The 24,155-nt window shown below is 35.1% G+C and overlaps 3 protein-coding genes across 9 annotated transcripts; all 3 read left to right on the top strand.

Annotated features, from left to right (window-relative positions):
• The first annotated feature begins 996 nt into the window (after window positions 1-996).
• On the top strand, window positions 997-10,966 carry LOC111453428 (phosphatidylinositol 4-kinase beta 1-like). Of its 5 annotated transcripts, none has more exons than XM_023094536.1 (18): window positions 997-1,239; window positions 1,395-3,043; window positions 3,411-3,602; window positions 3,705-3,753; window positions 3,928-4,060; window positions 4,209-4,698; window positions 4,835-4,915; window positions 4,998-5,117; window positions 6,564-6,633; window positions 7,349-7,446; window positions 7,531-7,635; window positions 8,797-8,850; window positions 9,086-9,229; window positions 9,367-9,420; window positions 9,519-9,593; window positions 9,960-10,043; window positions 10,123-10,226; window positions 10,353-10,966. In XM_023094536.1, the coding sequence occupies exons 2-17, from the start codon at window positions 1,613-1,615 to the stop codon at window positions 10,222-10,224; spliced, it is 3,282 nt and encodes a 1,093-aa protein (XP_022950304.1). In that variant the 5' UTR covers window positions 997-1,239; window positions 1,395-1,612; the 3' UTR covers window positions 10,225-10,226; window positions 10,353-10,966. The 5 variants fall into 5 exon arrangements, with proteins under 5 accessions (XP_022950304.1, XP_022950303.1, XP_022950302.1 ...); XM_023094535.1 differs by having other exon boundaries at window positions 1,364-3,043; XM_023094534.1 differs by having other exon boundaries at window positions 1,354-3,043.
• Window positions 10,967-11,786: 820 nt separating this feature from the next.
• On the top strand, window positions 11,787-16,856 carry LOC111453432 (NAC domain-containing protein 82-like). 3 transcript variants are annotated; one of them, XM_023094544.1, is made up of 7 exons: window positions 11,787-11,962; window positions 12,510-13,005; window positions 13,129-13,406; window positions 13,912-14,325; window positions 15,721-16,164; window positions 16,261-16,342; window positions 16,454-16,856. In XM_023094544.1, exons 2-6 carry the CDS (start codon window positions 12,849-12,851, stop codon window positions 16,339-16,341), a joined length of 1,374 nt encoding a protein of 457 aa, XP_022950312.1. In that variant the 5' UTR covers window positions 11,787-11,962; window positions 12,510-12,848; the 3' UTR covers window position 16,342; window positions 16,454-16,856. The 3 variants fall into 3 exon arrangements, with proteins under 3 accessions (XP_022950312.1, XP_022950313.1, XP_022950314.1); XM_023094545.1 differs by having other exon boundaries at window positions 11,787-12,129; XM_023094546.1 differs by having other exon boundaries at window positions 11,787-12,148.
• Window positions 16,532-20,563, top strand: LOC111453431 (BTB/POZ domain-containing protein At2g13690-like). The gene is made up of 3 exons (XM_023094543.1): window positions 16,532-16,658; window positions 17,186-18,192; window positions 19,407-20,563. Exons 2-3 carry the CDS (start codon window positions 17,458-17,460, stop codon window positions 20,343-20,345), a joined length of 1,674 nt encoding a protein of 557 aa, XP_022950311.1. The 5' UTR covers window positions 16,532-16,658; window positions 17,186-17,457; the 3' UTR covers window positions 20,346-20,563.
• Window positions 20,564-24,155: the final 3,592 nt, after the last annotated feature.

The following is a 24,155-nucleotide window of genomic DNA, read 5'->3' as shown; positions in this document are numbered from 1 at the left end:
TTAAATTTTTTCATTCCAAGTAATTAAACTATATTTCCAATTATTGATGAGTGACATATAATAATTATATATTCATTAAGAGTAGATTTTGTATATTTTTAATTCACAACATAATAAATTATGAATTTAGTTTCATTGGTTAATATTTTAACAAAATGTTACAAATTTAAATCTTCTCACTTTAAATGTTATTACAAAAATTAAGATTTTTAAATACGTAAAATAGATATAAAGTTTGGTATAGGTTTAATAATGTCGAGATGTTTTTAAAATATTTAGTTTTGATCTTTCGAATTTGAAATTTGTTTCTAAATGATATATTTAAATAGTTTTTTTCCGTTAAAATGAGATGAAAATTAACGTGGAAATTGGCGAGATTTAATTTATAGCATAATTTACTTACAATTAAATAACATACCAAATTAGATAAATATCCATCATAATTCGTGTGCCCGTCTTTATAAGGTAAATTTTCATATATGATTTTATGTTTGAAAATAGTCAGGAACGTTTCCACATTTGTATACATCATCATCTTTAGTTGTTATGAGATCTCACCGTCTATTCATTTGGGCTCCAACATCTCAGCTGACAGTTCGATGTTTGAATTTGATAGCATTTGTAACAATCTAAGCCAACCACTAATAGAGACTGTCTGCTTTGTCCGTTCTTATCTATAATCGATGTGTAGATTGTTGCGGGTAAGAATGTAATCTATAATCATCTAAATTTTATTCTCAAAGTTGGCTCGGTTAATATTTGCACCCATGAGGGTAGATTGGTAATTTGACATGCAAGTTCTTCAAATTAGGAACATTTGGTATGAATTAATGACGATAAAATGTAAAATCGAAAAGGCAACGGGTTTGAAAATGAAAGCTTTGGAAGGAAAATAAAAAATAAAAAAGAATAAAAGAATAAAAAAACGCTTCCCCGTTTTCCCACCAGGACAGCTTCGTGATCAGCAATTAAAATAAATAATGAAAAAATGAAAATTAATTGCCACTTACGTTCTGTCTGTCTCTCTCATCTTCGACCTTTCTTTCTCTCTCCCTCCAACAATTTCGACGACCACCACCATCTCTGCACTACTCACCAACACCACCTCCAGCACTTTACCTCCCACGCTGCTCAATTTCTCCTACGGATTTCAAGATCCACACGTTCAACCTCGGTTCTTCTTCGCGCCATTTCTTCAATTTCTGTTTCGAACCAATTCGATTTCACTTCCTGCTCAAGGTGTGTGGTTTTCTATTCATGTCTTTCCACTTCTGATTGATTCTCTCTCAGCAACTTACTTGCATTATTCGTTTGGTGTTTCTTGTCATATTCCGTTCACTTCTCCCCTTGGAGGGGCTTGAAGGAATCGCTTCCCTGTTGATTGTTTAAAAAAGAAATTGGGAATTGGGATTCTTGTGGACGAATGTGGTTCAGTGTTGGCGTTGGAATTTAGTGGTTCTGGAGTTTGAACTTAGTCGGTTTTAGGAATTCAAGTTGTTTGTGGAGGTTTGAGTAGGATTTTTTGTGTTGTGGTGATCGGAATTTTTGAGAGGATTTTGGGGTTTCTGGTTCTGTTCGAGTTGTTGGTTCGGTTTATGATGATCGAGTAAGAATGGTGAGGTTTCTGGGACTTCGTGGTGACTCTTACGAGTCACCACGAGAGATCGCCTCCAGGGCCACAACTACGAGCGAGAATGGCGAGAATGGTTGGCTCATTCGGTTCTTTGACTCGGCTTTTTTCTGTGAGTGGATTGCTGTTAGCTATCTCTACAAGCACGAACACTCGGGGGTCCGTGATTATCTCTGTAATAGAATGTATACGCTGCCTCTATCGGGTTTGGAGAGCTACTTGTTTCAGATATGCTACATGATGGTGCATAAGCCTAGTCCATCATTGGATAAATTTGTAATTGATATGTGCTCGAAGTCGCTTCAGATAGCTTTGAAGGTGCATTGGCTTTTAGCGGCTGAGCTTGACGACTCTGATGATACTGATGGGATAAGTAGGATTCAGGAGAAGTGTCAGATTGCAGCGACCTTGATGGGTGAATGGCCGCCTCTTGTCCGGCCTCAAGGAGAATCAATGAGCCCTGGAAGCAAGAACCAGGTTTTGAATAAACTATTTTCATCAAAACAGCAGTTGTTGTCCCTTGTGTCTTCTCCGCCTGACCGAAGGTCCATGTCATTCTCGCCTTCATCAGGGAACAGTTGGCAAGAAGACGCTGGTCAATTATCGCCTGATGAGAACAATATTTTTAAAAAATTTATCCCAAGCCCAAAAGTTAGAGATGCATTTTTGTTTAGGAAGTCGGTAGACAAGGATGGTGATGAAACTGAAAAGGATGGGTTCTTCAAGAGGCTTTTAAGGGACAGTAGAAATGATGATGACTCAGGTTCTAAGATTCGTGATACTCTGCTCTTCAGGAAGTCATCAGAAAAAGACAACGATGACTCTGAGAGAGAGAGTTTTTTCAAAAGGATTCTGAGGGACAGTAGAGGAGAAGATGAGGATGTGACTTCAAGCTCAGAGGGTTTTTTCAAAAGGTTGTTTCGTGATAGTAAGAATGATTCTGTGGATAAAATAGCTTCCAAGTCTGGTTCTGGGGAGGAGGATGAAAAGGAAGGATTTTTTCGAAAGCTTTTCAAGGATAAGTTTGACGACAAGCGAGATGGGAATGACAGAAATGAAGTTGATATGAGCTCTGAAGAAAAATATTCTAAATCCAGGGAAGATGATGAAAAGGAAGGGTTTTTTCGCAAACTTTTTAGGGATAAAGTTGAGGACAAAAATAATGTAAATGATAAGGTTGAAGATGCCAATGGGAACGGGGAGGAAGAAGAGCCTTCAGACTTCTCATTGTTTCGCAAACTGTTTCGTGTGCATCCGGAGGAGTCAAAAAGTATTGAATTAAATGACAACGGTAACATTGATAGCCTTCCTGAAAGTAGTCGAGGGACAGAAAACTTTTTCCGCAAGTTGTTTCGGGATCGTGAGCGTTCAATTGAAGACTCAGAGCTTTTTGGATTGAAGAAGCACAATGAGGTACGTTTACTGTTGGTCACTAATTAATTTTCCAGAAAGAAAGAACTATGTTCATTTTTCTATGATTAGAAGCATTTTTTTAATAATGAAATTATAAGAAGGTGATATCACCTGGATGTTTCAAAAAGACTCCTAATGGCAATAATAGAACAGAAAAAGTATGGAGGAATTTAGGCTAATAGAACCAAGAGAAATTCAAAAGAAAAGAAAAAAAGAAAAGAACGCTGCCCTAAATTTCCTCATCCTGAAGAGAGCACTAAGGGTATAGAATAATGCAACACCTAAGGTTTGAACTGCATCAGTTGCCTGACTCTCTGCTACAACTTTTTGGCACCCTAGTCTGAATTATATGCTTATAACTTTATAGAAGCATCCGGGTTCCCCGAGGCAGCGAAATGAGAAGTCAAATGTGAAGCCTCCACTTCCAAATAGTACTGCATCTCAATTCAGAAAAGGAGCTTACCATGAATCGTTGGATTTTGTTCACTCATTATGTGAGACATCGTATGGTTTAGTGGATGTATTTCCAATTGAAGACCGCAAAAGTGCACTTCGAGAGGTTGTTTATTATTTTTGTGCCAATTGAACTCTTATGTTCTTACATTTTTTCCTGAGTTCCTTACTGAAATAGTTCGTACATCTCTTGTCATTCTGTTTAAAGTCTCTTGCAGAAATAAACTTAAAAGTAGCTGAGGCTCAAAATAATGGAGGTATGATCTTATTTATAGGGTATCTATATTGATGCTAATTTAGAAGTATTTTCTTTGCATATCGATGGGTGATTTCTCTCTGTGTTCTAGCAAATGTGCAATGCTATGATACTGCAAGAAATTTGTTTTGGACGTTGAACCTTTTGATTATTTAGATATTGTTTGTATTTTCAGGCGTTTCCTTTCCTATGGGAAAGGGGATGTATCGTGTTGTCCATATTCCTGAAGATGAAGCTGTGCTTCTCAACTCTAGGGAAAAAGCACCTTACTTAATATGTGTTGAAGTACTGAAAAGTGAAGTTCCAAAGTAAGTTCCAGCAGGCTGATCTACTTTCATGGCAATTACAGTTATAATTGTCAACCCATTCAAGTCCTTTTAATATTAACATTCAAAACTTTGACCGCTCTGTCTCTGTCTCTTTATCTTATTTTTGTTTTTAATCAATTTGTTTTAGCAACGTAAAGGATGCCTCCAGTGCTCAAAAGTTATCTAGAGGAGGAATTCCTTTAGCTAATGGAGATGCATTGTTGCCGAAGCCACCTCCCTGGGCCTATCCATTGTGGACAACTCAGGAGGCATACAGGAATAGTACTGATCGAATGTCCAGTTCTACTGCTCAAGCAATTGATCAAGCAATGTCACATAAGTCAGATGCAAAGGTGAAATTTGTAAGTTTGAAACTTTCCGTGGAGAAGCAACTGCAGAATGAGTCAAAGAACACTGAAATAACTGGTTCAGACCCCGCCGAAATTGTATCGTGTCAACATGGTACAGCTGATGTTGCTCATGGTTCAGGAGCAGCTCCGAGCAGTGACTTGGAGTGGGTGAGAGTTGTGCTGACAGCTGATCCTGGAACAAGAATGCAAGACATTGAAGTACAGGGAGCACCACGTCGGAGGGAACACCGCCGGGTCCCAAGTACAATAGCTATAGAAGAAGTAAAGGTGAGATTTTGCATTTGCAAATAGCGTTTACTTTTGTGCAGAATAATAATAATCATCATCATCGCCAGTCTCTTAGAGGTTTGTGATAACATCCCATATGATGACCTTCAATCAAGTTACTTCTCCTTTTGTGCAGGCTGCTGCAGCAAAAGGCGAGGCACCTCCTGGACTCCCTCTTAAAGGGGCTGGTCAGGATTCATCAGATGCACAGACAAGGGTGAAGACTGAAAAAATGGTTATATTTTTCTATATTGCGTGATTGTGGTGGTTCAGAGCTTACTAATCTCTTTTTAAAACAGGCAAATGGCAGCACACCCAAGGCCAGTGATGCCTTATCTGGAGAACTTTGGTCAGTTAAGAAAGAAAGGATACGTAAAGCTTCAGAATTTGGCAAGTTATATGGTTGGGACTTGCGTTCCGTAAGTTCTGTTTAGGTTTTCTGGGATCTTTTTTTTATTCAACATACATTTTTCGTTCTGTACTGAAATCACATTAATCTTTGATAATACTGCAATTGATTGCCCGTTGTAGATATAGCCATGGACTTCATAGAAGAATTCCCAACACCCCAATGGCACACGATCTTGAATAGTGGATATGCTCTCTCTAGCAGTGGTCAATTCATATCTTTAAAGCATTATTTGGAGCCACTAAAGTGGCCAAGATCTGTCTTTAGGAAATAATTTATATGAGTGGATACTGAGCATTGTCTCAGATCAAAACAACATTTTTTTACTTATGTTGGACTATAGTATTTCATCTGGAAGGCAAGGCATTCAACTCAAAAAGGAGCACAACCTATCACTGTGAAAAAATTGAAATAATGAAGTGGGGAATAGATACTTTGGAACTATAATTTGATGCTTTGCCATGTTTGAACTTAGACATCTGAATCTTTGTCATTTTTTTTAGTTAAGAAACAAAGACCATATATCAAATTTGTTTCTTACCCAAAAAAAAAAAAAAAAAAAAAGAGCTTAGACATTAGAATCAGTGGCTACCTCAGGTTACACTCTGGTACAACTTCTCTTAGAGTCTTACCATAGAGTGCCAAAAGCAGCTTCTTTTTAATCTTCAATCCTGGGAATTTGTATCGGCACACATTTTGCTGGTTAAGATCTGGTGAATCTTGACGTGCGTACTAAGAAAGAATGGGAGCATATTAAGTTCCCCCTCCATCTGCCTTTTTGTGAAAATTACCGGTTTTTATGTTTCGGGGTGTGTGCTATTTTGTGAGATCTGTGGAGTGAGAGGAATTATTTTGTGTTTAGAGGTTTGGGGAGGGATCCTTTGGATGTTTGGTCCTTCGTTAGATTTGATTTTTCTTTTTGGGCTTCAACTTCAAAGAGCTTTTGTAACTATTCTATAGGTTCTTTTTTGCACATTTGGAACCATTTCATATAGAAGAGCCTCCTTTTGAGGGCTTGTCTTTTTGTATGCCTTGTATTCTTTCATTCATTTTCAATGAAAGCTGTTGTTTCATTAAAAACAAAATGTAAAATAGCTATCATGGGGTGAATGCATCCGATTGGTAAATATTTAAAATAATTTGCTACATCTTCCACATTTTGTTACATATGTTGTCATACTTCATGAGTATTAACTATTATTATCGATTTCCTTCAACTTGACGACATATCAATATGTTACCCAAGCACAATATTCCCGTGTGAACTTCTATTACTCACTTTCTGTAGGTTTTGGGTCTCACTTTTTGTGGGACTCATTTCTTTTGTATGCCTTTGTATATTCTTTGATATTGATTAAATGGAAGGGTTTCTTATAAAAAAGAACTTTCTAGAGCGCCAATTAGTTTATGGATATCCAGATTTGCCGTTGTTTATTTCCTCTTCTTTTTTTCATAGGTCATTGTGAAGAGTGGAGATGATTGCAGACAAGAGCATCTTGCTGTGCAACTTATTTCACACTTTTATGGTATGACCACTTTTTAGGGCTTAATGTTCAATCCCTTGGCTGAAGGCTAAGGGTACAAGACATCCCTATCCTAAACTTTCATATTGAAAGAAGATCAATGCAGGGAATTGGTAGGAGAAATACTCAATTTAGTTACTTGATAAGTTATAGATGCTTCATTTTAGTTTTGTTAATTTGTTAATTGATTGGTTTTGTCTTCCTTGTTTCTAAAGCTATAAAAGGCTTTAGATGGGTAAGTACCAAGTATAAAAGAAAAGCCTAGAAAAAGAATGACTGGATAAAGGAGCAATCAGGAACAGAGAAAAATAACATAAGAAAGGAACAAAACATAATCACAAGAGACTGCTCAATTTTTATGAATTGGAAAAGGAGGTTAATGCACAAAAAACTCCATAAGGAACATCCAGAGAGTGGCATTGAGATGCGCTGCATTCTAATCCCTCATTTCAGGCCTTATACTATTTCTTTTGAGCTATAAATTGTAAAAAAAGGACTGCTACTTGCCAAAGAATCTGAAGTCTGAAGCCTATTACTAAAGGGGGATTATCAAGCTCCTTCTCATCATGTCCTTAAAATGTCTGGAAGAGGCCAAAATTAACTCTACTCACTTGTCTCAGTCGCAAGAATGTTAATAATAATATATTTCAAATTTCTTGAGCGTCTGTAAATTATTTTGGTTTTGACATCTTTGTTTTGTCATATTGCTTGTGACCAGACATATTTCAAGAAGCTGGTCTTCCTCTCTGGTTACGACCCTATGAAGTATTAGTTACTTCTTCTTACACAGCTCTTATTGAGACAATTCCAGATACGGTAATCTTATACTATTTATTTACTTTAAGTTGACATTGAACAAGAAAATGAAAACTATACAGATCACCACTATTTCTCTTCCAGGCTTCACTTCATTCTATCAAAAGTAGATATCCTGGCATCACTAGTTTGCGTGACTTCTTTGTTGCCAAATATGAAGAAAACTCTCCAAGTTTTAAACTTGCTCAGGTACCCTTTTTTCCTTCTAATTGCAGTTTCTTGATATTGTACATTTAGGATTCCCGGAAAGCTTTCTCTTTAGACTTCTAGTTTTCCTTCTTTCCAATTTTTGAAATTTTCAATTCCCTGGGGTATAGAGGATGGTTCTATTGAAGGTTAAAAAAGTGGACGAATCAAATTCTACGTTTCTGTTGCATTTGCTAATATGATGCTTCCATCTTTGGGTGTTGGATGAAACATGAATGGACAATTTTTTCAACTCAATCAGGACTTTGATTAGGTGTCAGATTTGAATGTTATCTTGTCTAAATCCGTTGAAGCTCTTCTTTCAGGGATTCTATTCTAGATAAGAATAAAATCAACGTTAGGTTAAGTGGAAGATTAATTTTTTATCTTCGAAGATGGTCGACTTCTTTCGTGACTAAAGTTCCCATAAGAAGAATTTGACTTTAAAGGGAAATGCGTATTATCTTTGAAAATGTTAGCCTCTCTCCGCAATTCCTTTCTACAAAAAGAATCGTGTCCTAAGAATCTGAAGAACCTAAGCTTTCCTTTTGGACTGAGATCTTTTAACATCTAATATATATGTGTGTGTATATATATATATGTACACACACACATACATGCATATATATAGAATATGCATGCATGTATGTACACATTGCTCGAATATTTAGCTTATATTGCATTCATCAGTTGAAATTGTAATTCTATATATATATATATATATTTTCCTTATATGATTAGATTGAGATTGATCCGTCTTTTGAGACAGGGTGGGGTGGGAAAGACAAATTTCCCTCATAGGAGCGAAAACATTCCCACGTTCGTTAGCTGCAAAGCTGGAAACGGCAGCAACTAATAGTATTGTTGTTGTTGTTACTTCTTTTTTACTAGTGGAAGCATATCTTCTTTTTTAGGCTTTCCCATTTAATGGTAGAACTGTGAATGAATATCTGATATAACACTACTAGAAGAAAATGGGGATGTTTTCTTGTATTTTATCCAAAACTCTATTAGCCTACATAATTGAAGTTCAAAATTATACATAAAATATTTTATTGACAATCAAATATTTGAGATGGATAAAGACTCAGTATACCTGATTTTCCCTTCTTATTTTTTCACCTCTGTTGTGATTTGTTTTATTCTTGTTCAAATACTGTACAGAGAAATTTTGTGGAAAGTATGGCTGGATATTCCCTCTTCTGCTACCTTCTGCAGGTATTATACTGATACTAGTATTGTAACTGTGTTGTTTCAACTCAGTATTTTTCAGAACCACTACAAACATTTGAAAAGAATTAGTGGAAGGGGCCGACTCAAATATTATTCGTCTTTTATATTCAATCATTTAAATTATTTCATTATTAGCTAGAGACTAGATAAGAGTTCATGCTTCTATAATAAGTTGGCTTTGTTAAGTCCTCTTATTGGTTTTTCCTACTGTATTTACTAGGTGAAAGATCGGCACAACGGAAATTTACTATTGGATGAGGAGGGTCATATAATACATATTGACTTTGGCTTCATGCTCTCTAACTCACCTGGCGGGGTAAATTTTGAAAGTGCTCCTTTCAAATTAACCCGAGAGCTTCTAGAGGTATGTTCACTTTTGTATGAGACACTCGTGGGTGACAACCTACACGTGTCTTCCATTTTTTTCTTGATTATTTGACATCCTATGATTATTCCGGTTATTGCTTTTTAATTGTCAAATAATTGCAATATTGATGCTAGGTCATGGATTCTGATGCTGAAGGGGTTCCAAGCGAGTTTTTTGATTATTTTAAAGTACTCATAAACCCCTCTTTTGTCGTGAGACCTTGATATTCTTCACATCTTTCTGCAACACTGGTCTAATTTATTGCTGCTTTTGCCTTGAAAACCAGGTTTTATGCATTCAGGGATTTCTCACATGCCGTAAACATGCAGAATGTGTTATTCTTCTTGTTGAGATGTTGCAGGTAGAATTGTTTGTTTGTTCCACTTATGCCCAAAATTGATCTCTACACTGAACTGAAGTCTCAGTTAATAAAAATTGAAATCATTATTTCTTGTTAACTTATTGAATTGTCTGCTGAATCTTTCTATGCTGTGGAGGTAGTCCAGAACTCTATTCACCCTTGCGAAGAAATTGCGGTCACATTAGTTAATATTTTTTGTTTTCCCTTTTCAGTTTCTTGATTAGTTATTATTTCTTGTTTCATCTTTGTTGAAATACATTAGAAATGCACTTGATATCCATTCCGTTGTTTCTTGTACTCTCTTTTTTGTTTTCCTTTTTCAGAGTCAGATTGTTAACTCGTTTGTTTTCTCCACATTGGAATCAGGACTCTGGATTTCCATGCTTTAAAGGTGGCCCACGAACAATTCAGAATCTTAGAAAACGATTTCACCTCAGTTTGACCGAAGAGGTTCTAATTAATATACTTGTCGTGCGTGACTGGATATTTCATTGATAGAATCCTAACTGTGAAACTTGTTCTCATGTAGCAATGCGTCTCTTTAGTGCTTTCACTTATCAGTAGCAGCTTAGATGCATGGCGGACCCGGCAGTATGATTACTATCAGAGAGTTTTGAATGGAATATTATGAGGTTAGATTGGTTTCTTTGTTTTACCATTTGAGACTGCCAGCCTAGTAAACTGTTTTGGTTGAGAGATTACATCTTTAATCAACTAGCAGTTTAAGGCTAATTTGTTCCTGTTGGGGTGGCTTCAAAGTTTCCCTGGATGTCAAAGTAGATTCTTTGCTGTTGTTGCATGGGCTGTTTGTCCACATGAGTGGGGTGAATCCGTGATTTTATAAGCGGATGGAAAGTACTGCCGGGCTAATCAACCGCTGGAGCAGTACTAATTTTCAACTTTCTCATTAGATTTAGTGCATAACTTGGCTTCTTTCTGGGAGAGCAGATTCAGCTTCCCTTTCCATACCAAAAATGCATACCCTGTATATAATAATTCCAGTTTCAATGAAGAAGACAGACCCTGAACTCGCGTGGCTGCCCGTACCATCTATGCTTAATGACATCATGATTGCAACTCACATAGGCGTACTTAACCCCAAGCAACAGGCATCAGTGCTAGCACATCTTGGTGATAGAACGAAAATCTCTCGCATTATATAAAGGTTTAGTTTATCTTGTTTACATTTTTGAGGTGATTGGATCCCATCTGTGCTACAACACTTATTGTACCAAAGAGGTTGTGATAGAAAAAATTGTTCAGTGCATCATTATCTGTTTCTTGTGCTGTCGATTCCATTTGCTCGCAGTGGAAAATTCTCTAATTTGATGAAATCATATATGATGAGTTTTAGTGGCATTGATCTCTGCTGTTATTTAAAGGCTCCTTATCTTATTGGAAGTGACATTCTACTGTTAATAATCTATACGTCAATAGCATAAATGCTTGGTGTTTCTACCAACTTATTATGATCTTATGATGGAAGATTTTTGCTTCATTTTTTGAATGTGTCACATCTGCTTTGATTGAATGTGTACAAAATTTCAAATGAAAACTCATAGAGTAAAAGCTGCAACCTTATAAATTTAGAGTACAATTTGATAAAACTAAAAGCACGGGTATTAAAAAAAACTTGATGACTCAAAAAACTCGACCAATCTAACTTAATTTGTAAGCTCGTTGGATTGGATTGAAATAAATTAAAACTTCATAGATTGGGTTGGTTTATGAGTTTTGTTAATGTTAGATTGAGTTGAACTAAACCAACGTGTTTTTACTTACGACAATATTATATATGCACATTTATTTTATTTTTATTTGACTTCATAATTGTTTTTTTATTATTTATTATCGTTTATGATAGTATTTTAACTAATTTTTCAAAGTATAACTGAGTTGTAAAATTTAATATGTTTTACGAACAAATATTTTATTTTTATAAAAATTTAAATAAATAACTCGAAAGAATTTACCAAAATAATTTAACTAATTCTAAAAAATGTCGCAATCCTATTCAACCCGGGACATGGCACCCCTAATTAAAACTTTAGGATAAAATTGATATAAAAGTCTAATTTTTTTTTATATATTTAGATTAGAAATTCAAGAGAAGAAAAAAAAAACACCACCACAAAGGCTTACATTACGGTATTTGGGAGGGAAAAAAGACAGATATATTTATTTAATTCCATCTATACCCCCATCCTCCTTTCTCAACAAGGCACCGTGCTGCAATTTTCTTCTTCTATGTAAGCCTTCCATTGACTCCACTTCCGAAGTCCTCAAGCTTCATCGCCCCTTCCCCATCTCTCTCTCTCTCATCCACTTGCCACCTCCGCTTCTCCCCCGCTCTCTTCCTCGCAAATCCGGTACGGTTTCTGGGGTCTTTCTCTCAAAATCTGCCGATCTCTTCCCCTTTCTCTCTCTCTATCTCCCCCACCACCCCCCTGTTTTTTCCATGGCGGTGTTGGTGTTTACGATCGTCTATGGGGATTTCTGAGTTTTTGCTGCTTCTGTTCTTGAGTTGACCTCGTTGGTAACTTTCTACTTTGTTGGTAAACGATGGTTTCTCTGGATTACTCTCTGCATTTTCTTAGTACCCTTTTGATCGTTGTTGGATTATTTCGTTATTTATTCTGCAGCTGTTAGTTCGATGTTATTATTTAGAAACGGTGTTTTTCGGTTGCTTTGATTGATTTGTTTCCGAAAGATGTGATGTTTTTGTTTTGCCTCATCTGCTATGGGAACTGTTTTGTCGTGATTTGTTAATCGTTTTGGATGAATACCACTTGATTGAGTGCTTCAACTTTACTCACTATCTGGCTCAACGATGCTACTTTTGTTTGGTGAAGAAAATGTTTTTTAATGTGAAGTTGCCTAATATATCATCACTGCGTCTAATGCTCTTCAAAACAGGGCTTTCCTAGCATACCGATGTCTTTTGAACTCCAGAGGAAGAATTCATCTAGACCGTTTGATTTTTATTTCATGGACCGGGGGGGATTCTGGTGCCTGTGGAAGGTCTTGTTTCGTCACTGGACTTGACGTTTATTTTTCTTGTCTCTTCCCCCCCCCCTTCTTTTCCTTGGTGGGGGTATGCGAAGCTATTTGAAAATTGGATTCAACACTTGGGTATATTTCTTCGTTTAGAACATTTTGTGAGAGCTATTCGTTTCAAGCTGATTGAGATAAAAGAAAATTTCCATCCTGCTAGTGGGAAAGTTGTTGATACATAGTACAGTCCCTAAATTTATCATGACGGCAATATCACTAGCTCCCGGGTTTCGGTTTTATCCAACTCACGTTGAGTTGGCAATGTACTATCTAAAGAAAAAAGTGATGCGGGAGAAGTTCCTTAAGGGAGTCATTTCTGAGTTGGACGTATACAAATATGAGCCCTGGGACCTTCCAGGTACTTGCTCATTTTTTTCTGTTATGGCTTGTCATCGTTTACTTATCGATCATATTTGATAGTTGCTAGTAATCCCCCACTATATGCTTCTTACGGAAATTGGAACCCTTGTTTATTTTTCAGATAAAGCTTGTTTGAGAAGTAGAGATCTGAAATGGTACTTCTTTTGTCCGATAAAAAGAAAGTGTGCAAGTGGGGCTCGAGTGAATCGTACTACACAATTTGGGTATTGGAAAAGTACTGGAAAGGACAGGCCTGTAGCTCACAACAATACAAACGTCGGGCGTATTAAGACTTTGACGTTTTTTAGTGGTAAATCATCTAAAGGGGATCCAACTGACTGGGTCATGCACGAGTACAGACTTGAAGAAAAGTATCTGTCCTCAAAAAATGTTTCTCAGGTAATCATTGAAACCATGATTCCATAACCTTGAAATTTTCTTCTTTCATATGGTAGTTTCAGTCTTCCGGAGTTGATGTTGTGGTTTGAAGTTAAACTTTGAATGTGCAGCACATATTTTATGCTTGGTTACTTCTAACCATAATTGTTGCATGGAGTATGGCAAACATTTTTAATAAGTGGTGTAGAACTTCAAGATTAAAGGCCTCATCTTGGCATTCTCTTTCTAAGCCTTTTTCTAGTTTTTCTTCACACGATACCTGTTTCAATTGAAATGCTTTTATTTTTTTTTCTTTGACTCACTTAGTGGATTTTGCATCTTTGTTTCTTGTTATAAAAAGTAGGTAATTAATCTCCTTTGACTCTATACTCGGTATGGTTCCAATCCACCGTCTCCTTTCCTACAATTGAACTTTCGATGACTGACAAATAGAGAAGACTATTTTGCAAAGGTGATTAATGGTAGTGATATCTGTGATACCGTTGTAATGATGTGTTCATGGCAGGATGCATATGTTCTCTGCGTGATATTTCAGAAGGATGGTCCAGGCCCAAGGAATGGTGCCCAGTATGGAGCACCATTTAATGAGGAAGATTGGGATGAGGATGGTGTGGAGGAGATGGGTTCTTCTGAAGTTGATCTTTCTTCCGGCCTGTCAGTGCCATCTATTAAAGAGCCACTGAATTCATTTGCTCCATACACCTCTGTGACACCAAGCAATGTTTTTGGCTGTTCTTCAGCATCCTGTATTTCTGAAAATTTGGCATCTACTTCGAAGGAGATTCCTCAGAACATATCCGGGGGTATTGCTCCAGTGGAGATACCTCATAATCTGGATTCTGCTGACGATTTATTTACAATTGAAGATTTTTACCCTGAAGATGGAAACTTGAACTTGATCGTTGATGATGGATTTCAGGTGCACTTCGCTGCTTTACCTTTTTTATGCTTTGTTGATTTGACTATGATGAATGAATTTTTAAAATTTTCTTCTTGGTGTCATTAAGTTTCTTAGCTTTTTGAACGGTTGTCCCTTACTAATCTTGAGATTTGATTTTGGCAGTGTTAATAAATTTGCATTCAGATTCTTGGAAAATTAAATAAACATGGTTTCGGGAGGTTTAAATAAAACTGTGGGAGGGAGGGACTGCTGCTCAAACCTATGAACTCATCCAAATTCATTCCACAAACATGAGTTCAATGTCTCAAACCCACCTAAATTTCAAATCCAAGATTTGGCTCAATTCTAAAGAAAAATACTCTCAACTTTGTCATTAATTTGACAAAAATACATACAACTTTTTAAAACTACCATTGGAGAAGAAAATTATGCTATCCTTTTAGACTAATATAACGCCTCATGTTCAGGGTTCACATCAAGATTTAACACCTGATAACTATGACATTCTCCTGCATCCCTTACAAAATAGTAACAGAAAACTATCCACACCAACTCACACAAGTCTATTTGACATGTTATGTACTCTTGCAGTGCTTCCTAATAAACCTTTCAGAAAGTCACCTAACATAGAATTGTTCTAAGCAAAACACGTAGAGTTCTACTAATCCAAGTAAGTGTCGATTTTCGTCCAACATTCTAACAACTTCTACTTCAAGAAATAGTTTTGAAACATTGATAGAATTTCTACTTCAAGAAATAGTTAATAGTTTTGAAACATTGATAAAAGATCAAGAGTAGTAATGCATGTGATAAGGAAAAATCAATTAGATAAACTTATATTTGTAAAGTTGTAATCTAGAGGTAGAATAGAGAGGAATAATTGAAGAGAGAAAAAGAGGGAGATTAAAGAAAAGCAAGCTGAGTTAAGATAATGAAAAGTTAATTAGATAATGGGATAGTTTTAAATCTAATTTCAAAATGTTGAATCTTCAAGACGGTCACAGACTATATTTCATCTATTTTATTTCGCTATCCTGGGAATGCTTTAATAAATCCTTCCATTATTAAGCAAGAAACTTGTTTTTCTATTTCTTTGAAATGGCATCTGGTACATGGTTGTGTGAAAACCATTTAATTTTTGCAGTTGGTACATCTTATTGCAGTATTTGAAGCAATAAGATGGCAAACCTATTCGTCTAAGCCTTTTTTCTCCTGAATTATCCCTTAGGTATCGTCTCTTTTTGGATGGATCCTTTTTTGTGTAGTTAGTCATGGGCCTTGGCAGTTCTTTTTGCAATTTATTGATATGATCTTGTGCTTTCATGGTGTGACTTTGATTTCAATCTGTTATTGATGAGGTTTACTCTTGAGGGATATCTCCCAACTGTTGAACACATGTTGTGTGGTTTACAGGCGACTGTTCCTGCTTCAAAACATACAGATCAAAATGATCCAATATTTGGAGGTTTAGGATACCTAGACGCTTGGTATCCATTGAATGCTAACATCACTGAAGATGGTAATGCTTATGTTACTGGCAATGGAGCGATTTATAGTTCTGAACAAACGTTTCCAATTTACAACGAAGCAATGTTTAGTTCAGACCAAAGGCCATACTTGGAGCTGAATGATCTTAACGCTCCATTGAGTGATACTTACCGAGACACGCAAATGTCTAATGCTGTGTACAATTGTTCTAGCGTTATCGAACAGCCGTGTTTCCATTTTAGTTCCTTCGGAGCTGCCAATCAGCATGTTCCTTCATGTCAGTATCCTTCTCAGCATCATTCCAGTGATCAAATATGTCACCCCACTGATCTTGGATACCCTGATGCAAACATGTCTGCTTCCAGCCAGGTACAGAATCGGTGAAACTGTTTAAACAACTCTTTAATTATTGTTTCTTTTTATGAATATCTGTCAATACTTAACCTGAATATATGAATGTTTCAGGAAAATATTCATTCCAATTCAAATGGGGGATCCAATGGCTATAAACCTCCCCGACTGGATCATGATGCTAACCTCCCCTGAGGTATTCCATAAAAAATTCATCCCAATTCAATGCCATTTGCACTAATGCAATGACAATCCGTTCTGAGAATGAATGTGTAAATGCAACCTAATGTACAATACCATGATGCAGGTTTCTGGATAACTACGAACCTCGTGGCGACGCTGTTACTGTAACTTGATATTTATCATCGTGCAGGGGTTTTCTGTGGCAGTTTGTGAATAAATTTATTGTGTTCTGAGTAGTTTAAGGTATCAAATGAACAGACTGAATGAGTGATTGTGTGGCAGATATTCTTGTTAAAGAAAAGGATGATCACAGTCTCTGCTCTACACGGGTAAGTAAAGGTTTGGTTCTCCTTGAATGGAACTTGCTCTTACTGCATGGTTGGTATGTGTTTTAGACACTCTGCTTCATCTGGGAGTTCTTATGGTATCATCTGTTTATTATCACCCACTCGGTTTCGGTTTTGGTTTCGGTCTCATTTGAGTTTCTGAATTTTCAAATTAATAAAATAAATATCATTTAAATATTATTTTGGTCTTTTGATTCTGTTCATTTGAGTCGTGACCATTTTAGACCCTTTTTGTTCAAAATTTTTTGACCCGAAACTCAAAAGGAATAAATAAGAAATCAATATCCCCAAATTATTAATATTAATTAAAGCGTGTTCATTTGGGAAGAACCATTATTATTATTTAATTTTTTTTGTTTTTTTTTTTTAAAAAAGAGACCTTTTGTTCTAGGGGATTTGAATATCCAAACACAAAAATTATGGATGTTGAATCGTACAGAAATAAGAGACTGAGAGTGTCTTTTTTTTTTTTTTTTTTTTTTTCTTTTTATATAATCATTGCTCTTCAGAAAAAAAGAGGAAAAAAAAAGCATTTTTCTTGGGAATCCGATGAAGATTGAGACCCATCAAATTCGAAATTGTGTTCTAACTTCTGGGTCTCCGTCTGTGTTTGTAATCCGCCATTAAACTAACATACCGAACAAACCTCCAAATTTCGCCATTCCCAAAGCTTTCATGAGAGCTTAACGAGGACAAAAAAGGGCTAAACAGACGTCTACTTTTGGTCATTCATCTTCTTCTTCTGGTTCTTCTGGTTTTCGCCGCCGATCTCGCTCTTTCCATGGAGGATTCTTCCCGGCGAAAAACCGGTTCGTTTTTGGACGCTCGTTCGCGTCGGAGATCTTGGTGTTGTTCATTTGCTGTGCCGCCTTCCAGTCCTGATAATTTTGTGGTTTCTCGGTCCAAAACCCCTCGCAACAAGTCCGAAAATGTGGTCAAACCTAGTGCTTCTGTTCCCAATTCCCCTCAGAGCTCTAAATCTGGGTTGAGTTTAGTCGGTCGGATTGACCCAAGAAGAATCTTGTCTCCCGGCAGAGTTTCGCCGATTGACTCCGACCAGAATGTTGAAATTTCGGCGCAACAAATGGGCACTGGAAACTCCGCAGTCGTCGATTCCCTGGTCCAATCGCGAGTCGAGAGCTTTCATGCCCCGAAGGAAAAGTATCGGGATCCTCCAGCCGGCTTGTCGCGCTCTGGTTCAGTTGTTGAGTGTAATAATAAGGATATCTTTGATGTGAGGTTGAATTTGAGGGCAAAGAACGGTGGATGCATGGTTTTGGAGGTGAATTCAGAAGCACTGTGTGCTAATTCAGAGGTTTTTTCTGAGCTGATTCTGAAACATAAGAAGGATTCAGCATCAAATGGCAGTCCTTCGCGTTCAAAGCTGTGTAGAATCGAAGTTCCTGAGGTGGAGAATTTGGGGATATTCAGGGAGACCATGGAGCTTATGTTTGAGGATGATATATCAAAACGCCTCTTGAAGATCGGCGTCTATCGGTCCATCGATATACTCGAGGTTAGAACATTGATCTTGATGGTATTGTTTTTGTTTTCCTTTTTGGTTTATAATTTGATTGCAAATTTGTTATGCATTTGTTTTTCTTATCAGCTGTTTATGTTTAACTCCAAAAGTTGAGACACTGGCAAGAACAACATTGTGTGAAACTGAATATCTTTTTTTCCCAGAAAATGTAGTATCTGATTGAGAAAATCCTTAGGTTGAACCATGCTTAACTGTAGAAAGTTGAATGAAGTATTTGGAATCGAAGAGCCTGTGTAACTGTGCATCAGTTAGGGAGGAGAACGAAACATTCTTTATCTGAGTGTGAAAATCTCTTCCTAACATACGCGTTTTGATGACCTTGAGAGGAAGCCCGGAAGGAAAAGCCCAAAGGGAGACATACTTCGATTCGAAAAAAATAGTCTGTGTAACTGTGAGATCCCATATGGGTTAGGGAGGAGAACGAAACATTCTTTCTAAGAGTGTGCAAACCTCTCCTTAGGAGACGCATCTTAAAAACCTTGAGCGGAAGCTTGGAAGGGAAAAGCCAAAGAGCACAATATCTGCTAGCGATAGACTTGGACTGGTGCAAATGATATCAAAGCCAGACACCGGGCGGTGTGCCAGCTAGGATGCTAGACCTCAAGGGGGGTGGATTGTGAGATCCCACATCAGTTGGAGATGAGAACGAAACATTTTTTATAAGGGTGTGGAAACTTCTCCCTAGCAGTGCTAGCGGTGAGCGTGGACCGTTACAGTAAGATAATCTTAATAATTCAGCAAAAAAAAGGAGTGTTGCTCAAAAGAAAATAGCTAGAGATGTGGCAAGTCTTCTTAGAACATGGGAAAATGAAGTGGATGAAGAGGAGACAGAGATAAACTTCACAACAACTCGAACTTGTAAGAACTAGCCGACCAAGTTCTAGTCCCCTCGAACTAAATGTTCTACGAAGCAGCCGAACAAATTTCTTAGAAACGCTTAAGACATACACCTCGTCCAACATTTGACCAAAAGGCTATAAAATCTCTAGAAAACAACTTACGCCACCACCTGACGAGCTTACCAGAACCTTCTCCCGATCTTACATATCCTGAACTGATGCAAACTCTGCTTCTAAAGAACGCTTTACTAAGATCAATTGCAATTCTCTTAATGTAGTAGTGATTATCTAGATCGAGCATGATCGATGTGTTCCATGCACTAACAAGGAGTATCTTTAATCACATAGATATCTGCAAGTATCATGTTCACGAAGTGCGTCGCTTCATGTTTAAAGTACTTAGAGGCCGTGCCTTGGACCGAGGAGGAAGAAGAGAAACTAAGGAATCTGTTTATAAAAGTCGAGTTTGATGATGCAACAAGTAGAGATGTCATGGCTAGACTACGCTTGCGCGACTCGGTAACTTCACATCAAAGTATAGCCAGACAGCTCGTTTGGTCCATTTCCACTTGTACTAACTCCATTGCAAGAAATGAACTCAAGTCTTTAGTCAAGGGACTTCTCTGCAAAAGCTCAGTTTATGAGAAGGATCATCTGGGCCTCAGTAAAGAGGACCTTTATGCAGTTTTCCATACTTGTATAGCTTCATTAGTCAGCCTTTTTAAGGGATCCTCGGACACGGTCTGCCCCCGAAGATTCGTTAGGAATATAACCGAGAAGCCGTTAATCGAACAAATCGCAATCGAGGTAGATAACATGAACTGGCTGCTCGAAATTTTACTTGATTGGCAAATGGCTGAAGAATCTGTCAATATATGGGCAGATCAGAAAGAACTGATTCGGATGCACGAGATCACTTCACCTATGGTTAGATACGAACTCAGTCGGGTTTCAGCTAACTTATTCATCGCAATAGGGACAAGAAAAATGAACTGTCGTTCGGAATCAAGGTCGGGACTACTACAGTCATGGTTCGGTCCAATGCTACTAGACTTCAGCTGGCTACAGCGCTGCAAAAAAGGACTGGATATGAAACTGCTGGAGGAAGCCATGGGTCAGGCTCTGCTTACTCTACCTATGAGGCAGCAGCATTTGCTATTCATGGAATGGTGTCGGTTCTTCTCGAAGCACGGTACCGAGTGTCCGAATCTTAGCAAATCGTTCCAAATATGGTGGCGCCGTTCGTTCCTTAGAGGCTCTGAGACCTGCTCCATTGAATCCAGGTAGCTCTCCCTGCACCACTTTCTTGAGCTATATAACACCAGTGAACCAGTTGTGTAAACCTGAAAGTTAACAATAGGATTGTTGTAACAGCTTTTAGAGCAAACAGACAACTTTAAAATTTACGAAAGCTTGTACTGATTTCCCACTTGTTTGTCACTCTCTGGAAATTATGTTCTTAAGCTCAGTGCTAATGAAATTCTTAGGGTAGATTTTTCATAATACCCGTTTTAACCCCTCGACCAAGCTAAATAGTGCATATCTATGACATGGAAGTTCCTTATTGAGTCGTAAACTTAAACATAGTTCAACTAGTTTAGATATATATTTTCGACCAAGCTATGTAGTGTATATCTATGACATGTAAATATCTTATTGAATCTTCAACTTAAATATAGTTGAACTAGTATAGATATATATTCTCGACTAAGCTACATAGTGCATATCTATGACCCGTTTCTTATTGAGTCGTAAATTCTCGACCAAGCTACTTAGTACATATTTGTGACCTATAAGTTTCTTACTGAATCTTAACTTGAACATAGTTCAACTGGTATGGATATATATTCTCGACTAAAAGATTAGATAACTGAATCTTTCAATTTCTACACGTTATTAGACTGAAAAAAGAAGGGTCTCTCTCTATCTCCCATGTAATCTAGTATAAAAAATTTCAATTCCTCCCGACACTTACGATATCAATCGCTTTTTTCATATATTGATATTTGTCAAAATATTCTATCTTTTCACATTAAATATGTTGGATAAGCCTCACGTAGGCCTTCATTCTATAAACTCTAAAAAGATTTTATTTTATTTTATTATTATTTTTTGGCTGTTTATGAGATTGGAAATCCTACCGACCTTTTTTTCGTTGTTTTTAATAATAAAGATGATGATAATTGATAGTAATAACAATTATTATTATTATTATTAAAATATGAAGAAGAAAAAAAAAAAAAAAAGGAGAATTTTGAAGTGGCGGCTGCGTGTTCACACCATGTGGTCCGAATTTAACAATTTTTGGGCCATAACCTAATCCACCAAAAACCAATATATTGTAACAACCCTTTGTGGTGGGACCCACTGAGAGTGACGTCATTGCATATTTAGCAATATTATCCTAAATTATTGCAATATATATATATATATATAATAAAGATTTTTATATTTACATAAATTATAATAATGGTCACATTTCAATGATTACACTGATTTCCATTATTTTATTTTTCAGTATATAAGTTAAAAGTATATTAGTAGTTTATCCTCTTTTTTATTTTTATTTTTTATTATTTGCTTATCTATAGTTATTTTACAATAGCACTTATTCATTTTTATTTTATATTTGTAATTATGTTTAAATTAAGAAAATTTTAAAATATTAGGGATATAAATGAAATTTATCACTTCATAATTGTCAAATTTATTCCAAAATGGTAACCTCATATTCTATTTTACTCAAAATTTCAATTAAAATTTTCTCGAATTTAATATTAATACAAAATTAACATTTGGTACGATAATAAATTTATTTTTTATTTCCCATTTTCTAAAATTATATTATTTTTTTAATATGAGTTTTACCTCTTAATAATTTAAAAATAATCTTGAAAATAAAAACAAAATAGTATCCAAATCCAATAATAAAAAATAATAATAAAATAAAGATTCCATGCATCAATAATTAGTGGAAAAGGCAGTTACAATAGATAACCAAAAATATTATAATTTGTTGCTACATTCTAATCATGATATTATAATTATTAAATATAATGGCCCATTATTTTGGCATGAGATGCCAGGTGTTATTTAGGAATTTGAATTTTTAATTATATTCTAATATTATTCAAATAACACATCTTTGTTAGTAAGTATCGACTAATTAAGATATATATTATCAACAAAAATATTTTTATTTATCATATTTATAAATAATTTATTACATTTTATAACTTTAACTATCAATATAGGCATGGAAAAGACAATAAACTTAGAAATTAGGTTAAAATTATATATGTTAGATTTTCTCGTCGAAAATTTTCAAATTATTTATGATAAATTAATAAAAATATAATAATGTTTAATAAAAAGTAGGGAATAAATATTTTTTCCATGTGCAACCTATATTATTTTTTTTACAAAAGTTAACTTTTATGAATTTAACCATTATTTAGTTATTTATTAGGTAAAATGTGGCATTAAAAGGAAGTTAAAAAAAAAAAAAAAAAAAAAAGATGCCACGTGGAAGACGAGGTGTTGAAATGGGGTCAGACTGAGATTCCGAGAGGTCTCCTCTGCAATTTTGACTCATTCAAAGCTTTTTTTTTATTTAATTCTTTTATTCTACCTTTTTTTTTTCTTTTTAATCATTTTTATTATCTTTATTTTTAGAAAATAAAAAATTGGGATGGCTATAAATTCAAAATCAAATCATGTTAAAACTACTTTTGGAATTTATTCCATAATATATTTTCTTTTCTTTTTTAATCTTAATTTATAGAAATCACTTTTATTTTTGTTTTTTTTTATTATAAAAATAGAGAGACCTTTTAAGTTTATATTTATTTATTTTGAGAGAAAAATAAAATAGATTTAAATGTAAAATATAATCTATAATATTTATGATTTAGGAGATTTCAATATGAATATTATGAATAGTGCTGTTGACATTTAACTCAGATGTTTACTATCCCATTTTTGTCAACATGCTCTTTTTTTTTTTTTAATTTAAAAAAAAAATAACTTTTTCATGTCAAAAAGTCAACTTTTCATGAGTCCTTTTAAAGTTATTTATTGCCTTTTTAAAGATTGCAATCTAAAATCTTTTATTATTTACAAAAGTTTTGGAACACTTATTAGCCTTTCAATTATTTATAATTGCTATTCATTACATATTAATTATTTGATTTCTTTTTTTTTTTGTTATAATTAAAAAATTATCATTGAAATTAAATTTATACGGACAAAATGACAACAATTTTTTATAATCTCAACGTGTTATTCTAAATTTTTGTTAATTTATGAGCGACTCGTAGTTTTAAATTTCAATTTAAAATTTTTTTTTTTTTGTTAATCAAAATGTTCGGAAAGAAAAATAGAGCTATCGAAATATGAGATAATAGTAAGTGTTTTATCCACCCTATTGAATTTAAAAATTAAAATTAAAATGACTAAAAATTAATTTAAAATTTACAAATTATATTCTAATTTATTAATACCATTCTATAAAATAAAAAATAACCACAAAAATCCTAAAAATATAATATTAAACGAATAATTACCAAGCAGGGCAGATAAAATACTAATTTTTTTCTCTAAGAATTTCCCCTTCAAAGAAATAATTGAAAATTATTAATTAATTTTTTTTAAATATATAAATTAATTTTGTCGATGACATTTATTTAATTATATAGATTACGTAATATAATGTTCCACATAAGTATTATTTAGCAGTGAGCTCCAAAATTTAAATAATTTTTTAAAATTTTTTTTGCCTATTTGATTTTTTTTATTATAATTACAAATACTAATACGGTGTGACGTACACATATGATCATCTTAGTTTTAATAAATCGTAATTTACCAAAACAAATTTATTACATACTTCTAATACCCCTTTCTAAAATTATATTTTTAAACGTATTAAATTATAAATTTGATTCTATTATCTAATTTTAATTTCTACTGAAAAAAAAAAGAAAAAGGCAAATTTGGTTGGTGTCTGGTGTGCGTGTGAAAGAAGGGGAAAAGGAAGGAAGAAGAAGGTTCTTAGTGGGTGCCACCAAAAACAGCAACTGGGTTACACGGAAATCA

This window comes from Cucurbita moschata, unplaced genomic scaffold (assembly GCF_002738365.1).
Source record: "Cucurbita moschata cultivar Rifu unplaced genomic scaffold, Cmos_1.0 Cmo_Scf00015, whole genome shotgun sequence".
Taxonomy (NCBI): domain Eukaryota; kingdom Viridiplantae; phylum Streptophyta; class Magnoliopsida; order Cucurbitales; family Cucurbitaceae; genus Cucurbita; species Cucurbita moschata.
This window is presented reverse-complemented; position numbering and strand designations above follow the sequence as displayed.

Coding starts and splice junctions, on each gene's coding strand:
- LOC111453432 (XM_023094544.1), top strand. CDS start 12,849: ATGACGGCAATATCACTAGCTCCCGGGTTTCGGTTTTATCCAACTCAC. Junction 13,407..13,911: donor CCTCAAAAAATGTTTCTCAG/GTAATCATTGAA, acceptor TGTTCATGGCAG/GATGCATATGTTCTCTGCGT. Junction 16,165..16,260: donor ACATGTCTGCTTCCAGCCAG/GTACAGAATCGG, acceptor TGAATGTTTCAG/GAAAATATTCATTCCAATTC.
- LOC111453431 (XM_023094543.1), top strand. CDS start 17,458: ATGGAGGATTCTTCCCGGCGAAAAACCGGTTCGTTTTTGGACGCTCGT. Junction 18,193..19,406: donor GGTCCATCGATATACTCGAG/GTTAGAACATTG, acceptor TTAATCACATAG/ATATCTGCAAGTATCATGTT.
- LOC111453428 (XM_023094536.1), top strand. CDS start 1,613: ATGGTGAGGTTTCTGGGACTTCGTGGTGACTCTTACGAGTCACCACGA. Junction 7,447..7,530: donor TTGAGACAATTCCAGATACG/GTAATCTTATAC, acceptor TTTCTCTTCCAG/GCTTCACTTCATTCTATCAA. Junction 9,421..9,518: donor AGTTTTTTGATTATTTTAAA/GTACTCATAAAC, acceptor CTTGAAAACCAG/GTTTTATGCATTCAGGGATT.